The sequence below is a fragment of the Lycium ferocissimum genome, unplaced genomic scaffold (assembly GCF_029784015.1).
Source record: "Lycium ferocissimum isolate CSIRO_LF1 unplaced genomic scaffold, AGI_CSIRO_Lferr_CH_V1 ctg14342, whole genome shotgun sequence".
In the NCBI taxonomy this organism is placed as follows: Eukaryota; Viridiplantae; Streptophyta; class Magnoliopsida; order Solanales; family Solanaceae; genus Lycium; species Lycium ferocissimum.
Genome location: NW_026715402.1, coordinates 1 through 4,832, shown reverse-complemented (window position 1 = coordinate 4,832; position 4,832 = coordinate 1). Strand labels below are relative to the sequence as shown.

Sequence of the window (4,832 nt, the reverse complement as noted above, 5' to 3'; positions counted from 1 at the left end):
CATTACTACTCCACCAGTATCTAGCTTCAAGTATTTTTCGAACGACCCAGCAAGCCTGCTTAGGTGTAGCTAGTGTTTCCATATCTCTGCCCTTTATATAAAAAGCGTGAACCCACTTAACCCACAGTCTTTCCTTCTTCTTTGCTACTGCCCATAGGAGCTTGCATATTGCAGCTTTATTCCAAATGTAGAAATTGATGAAGTTTAGCCCCCCAGTGGACCTAGGTTGGCACATAGTTTCCCAAGCTACTAAGGCTTTCCTAGAATACTCATTGCTACCCGTCCATAGGAAATTTCTACACACACTAGTGATCATGGCTAGGATCTTTTTAGGTAGGAGGAACACTTGTGCCCAATAGGTTTGCATTTCAAAAAGGACACTCTTGATAACCTGAACTCTTCCTCCATATGACAATAATTTTGAGGTCCAGCATTTGACTCTAGCTATGATCTTTTCTACGAGTGGCAGGCATTGACTGATAGTAAGTTTCTTTGAGGACAGGGGGACTCCGAGGTACTTAAATGGTAGTGTACCTAGAGAGAAATGCATCTCATTCAGTAGTTGCTCCCTAAGTTCTGTAGTGACCCCGGCAACATATAAGGAGCTCTTTTCCATGTTGGCCTTCAGTCCAGAGACTTCCGAAAAATGAGTGAACTTTTGGAGCATTAGTTGCACCGAAGTGCTATCTGCTTTGCAACACATCAGTAAATCGTCAGCAAAGCAGATGTGGACCAGGTCCATCTTGGCACATCTTGGGTGGTACTTGAAGCTAGGTGCACACTTTTAGTTGCTTCAAAGATCTATTCAGGTATTCCATGACAAGTACGAAGAGGTAAGGGGACATAGGGTCCCCTTGTCTTAGCCCTCTCTTGGCTTGGAAACTGGGGGTAAGACCTCCATTGAGCAGCAGAGAGTACCTTACAGTTGATACACATGCCATAATCATTTTCACCATCATACTCGGCAGCCCATACTCAGCAAGACCATTTGTAGGAAAGGCCATTCGACCGAGTCGTATGCCTTTCTGATGTCCACCTTAACAGTACATCGAGGAGAGACATTCTTCTGTGAATAGCACTTGAAGATTTCATGTGCAATGATGACATTATCCAAGATATTCCTGCCTTCGATGAAAGCTGATTGGGAGTGTCCCACAAGAGTGTCAACTATCAGCTTTAGCCGTGATGTGAGAACCTTAGCAATGAGTTTATATAATGTAGAACAACATGCAATGGGCCGGAAGTCCTTCACAAAAGTAGGATTAGGCACTTTTGGTACTAAAGTGACTGTAGTAGTGTTGATGACCTGTAGCAGCTTCCCATTTTGGAAAAATTGTAGCACCGCTGCTATGACGTCCTCACCAATGAGTGGCCAGAATTCTTTGAAGAATTCCACAGGATACCCATCAATTCCGAGAGATTTATCATTTGGCATTTCTTTCGATTGTGCCTACAAATCTCATTTTATTCTTTGAGTGAGTAGTCGTCTTTGTTGTTGAGTTAAAGTTAAGCACGGTCCAGCTCTAGCAATATTGACATCAAGACAAGGAAGTGTTGTAGTTGCTTCTCCTTGTAATTTCTTAAAGAATTCCACAAACTCCTTCTCAATCAGGTCTGGACTTGTGAGTTTTTCCCCTTGTTCTGTGTAAATACTGGACACTCTATTCCGTGCTTGTCTTGCTTTTAAGTGGGCATGAAAGAATTTAGAGTTTGAGTCACCTGCTTCTATCCATATTGCCCTTGATTTTTGCCGTAGCACTCTTTCTTGTATAAAGATCCCATCTCTAAGGTTCGGGCACGATAGTGTCCTTTCCTTCTCTATCAGCTGCGGATTGAGCAGGTCCTCAGCAATCAACTCTTGTGTGTCTCTGAGATTCTTATGTAGCGTGTTAAGTCTGTGTTCAATACTAGAGTATTGCTGTGTCATATTCCTGGTGGCCAACTCTATTCTTTTCAGTTTTCTCCATATCACAAACATATGGCACCCTTTGATAGATTGCCTCCATACCTCTTGCACAATTCGTTTGTATTCTGCCTACTCTAATAGAACATTAAGCAGTCGATAAGGTCTCTTGACTCTGCAAAAAGCAACCTCAGTATTCAATAGAACCGGGGAGTGGTCAGAACATTCTGGATACTTGAAGTCAGCTTCAAGCCCTCCATATGTTCGAAACCAGTCTGGATTCTCAAACACCCAGTAGATATGGCTATATACCCTATCTTCAGCATCTCTCTTGTTGCACCACGAATATTGGCAACCCCTTCTCGTGATAGGTCTTATACCCAAATCATCGATGCAATTCTGAAAATCTACAGTTTCAGAGAGGTGCACAGGGGCCCCTTGCAGTCTATCTTCAGATGCAAGCAAAGTGTTGAAATCACCTATCAATAGCCAGGGTCCTACTAAGGTAGAATGGACACCTCTCAACTGATCCCATAGTTCCCTTCTCTCCCCTGTGATGTTCAATCCATACATAGAACATGTAAATGGGGAGTTTTTATCCTGGACTTGGCAATGCATCAGTTGGTTGGTGACCGTTTGCACTGAAACAGCCAGTTGCGATGATCTCCATCCAACCCATATCCTGCCATTAAGTGCGAAATTATAGTTTGTTGCAAACTGCCAATCTAACCCGAATTTTTTTTGAATTTTTCTTGCTTTATTCATCTTTACTCTAGTCTCCAATATAGCAATAATGGAGACTTTATTCTTTAGCAAAAATGCTTTCAATTCATTTTGTTTAAAGGGCTGGTTAAGCCCTCTGATGTTCCAGGAAAATATGATCATGACCTTTTGCAGGGCCTGGATCATGTTGTCCTTTACCTGCTAACCCAGGTTCAGTAGGGATCCCTCTATTCGATTTCTTTGTTCTGATTTCTTGGAGTTTCAGTGTGTCAGCACCAGCTACTCCACCATGGACCACAACCGCCTTTTTCTCTCTGTTCTCAGGCACTCTCTGCACCTTGGCAGGTTGTAGCGACTCGGGCGTTGTCCACATCCGGTCGGCATCGCTTACCCATCGGGCGAGCGAAGGCGCATTAAGGGAGGGTTCTTAGTCATAGTGGGAGCTTCCACAATTGTGCTGGAGCCCACTTGTATAGTTTTCGAGCTCTCCTTGCCGGTGCCCTCCTCCGCCATTGCTTGCCATGTCGGTCGAGTTTGCTTCCTCCTTCTCCGCTTAGTCTGCTTAACTGGCCCTTTCTCACCCTGTTTCTGGTCATTTTTACACCCACCAGTGTCATGCCCAAACTGGTTACAGTCTTGGCAGAAGCTTGGCGTCCATTCATAATCAATCTCCTGTTTGTGAATTTTACCATCAGGCTTTTCAATCAACAGTTCATCCGGCAGGGGTTGGGCAATGTCTATTTCGATAAGAAGTTGCATAATTCATTTGGTCTGGAAGTTAGCGTTCGAGAATAGCAAACCAGAACAGTATTCTTTATATATTGTTCCCAACAGTGTCCCCTGTGTCTTAACATGTGCAACTTTGAAAGTTGCTTCTCTTGATCCTGCTAGGCTAGTGGCAACTGGAAGTTCTGCCCATAACCCAGTTTTCTTGCTATAGAATGATCCAAAAAAAAAAAAAAAAATTGCAAGGCCTGATGAAAGTGAACAATTGTAAGCTGCCATGCACCTTTTGTTATTTTTGGTAATTGACAAATAATTGTTTCATGTTTTCCTCGAAAATCCTTCTTGATTTTGTTGCTTGGAATCCTTTCGGTTGTGAAAAGGAAAATTGATTCGTTCAATAGGAGGTTTAAACAAAGTAAAAAGAATAAAGAGGAAGATTTTTTTTTTTTGTGTGTGTGTTTGAATTTATGAAGTGCTTCGAAGAGCTTTTGGGTATTTTTGGATTTGACTGTGGCACAGTTGCTGACTCAAGGGACATGTTCTTGATTTGCTCTAAGATGTGTTCCCCAGATTGGTACAGACCAAATTGTAGCTCTGAGTTAAGAATTCCAATATATGCTCCTAGGGTCCTTCCCTTATGGTCTTAAAAACTTGAATGGAAATCTTCCCCCCTTCATGCTTTCCCGATATAATTTGTACCGAAAAAAAAAGATATCTGGACAATAATGACCAAATATAAGAGAAATTGTAGGTAACAAAATTAACTTACATGCATTTATCAGTGTTTTAACATGTTGTAAGAGGTTACCTATCTTAACTTTCAGGTTATTAATCCCACTTATTGCAAACCGTTCCATGGAGTAGCTTATTTCTTAGGTGATTTGATTGTGTAAATTCTTGGGTGTAAAAAAGTTAAAAACTATTCAAGTAAATAAAGTCTATATCAGTTATGCTATTGTTATGGTTCACACTGGAGAAAATTTATTGAGTTAAACTGAAATATGACTCAATAAGTATGTTCTTTCATCTATGTACTAGCCAATAATAATTAGTCAAGCTGCTATTAAATTTTAATTGATTGTACAACGATCTGAAGTTTTGATAATAAAATAGGAAAGCCAATTAGAAAGTCCTGAAATAATGTGATTTCACTTTCACTTATTTATACAGAATGTTCCACATCTAACCTCTATTCTCTAGGAGGAAAAGAATGCATTTTTAGACAAATGTAGGACTTCGCAGACCAAGTAACCACAACTTGCATATACTTTTATACTGTAGCCTATGGTCTTTCTGAATGATATTACATATAATATGTTATTTCAATGGTGTTTTTCTAAGTTTCAACAATCAACACAAAGAACTTTGCTCCCTGCCTGAAAAGGTTTTTATTCTTGCCTTGCTAAAGTCTGGCCGTGAATAACAATTTCAGAGCCAATTTTAGTTTCTTTTCCAGAGTTTATTTTAGTGATTGTATGTA

General features: G+C 40.6%; 1 protein-coding gene across 1 annotated transcript; it reads right to left on the bottom strand.

The window, feature by feature from the left end:
• Positions 1 to 3,013: 3,013 nt before the first annotated feature.
• Positions 3,014 to 3,385, bottom strand: LOC132042259 (uncharacterized). Its single transcript, XM_059432855.1, has one exon. It carries the CDS (start codon positions 3,383 to 3,385, stop codon positions 3,014 to 3,016), a length of 372 nt encoding a protein of 123 aa, XP_059288838.1.
• Between the last annotated feature and the right edge of the window lie 1,447 nt (positions 3,386 to 4,832).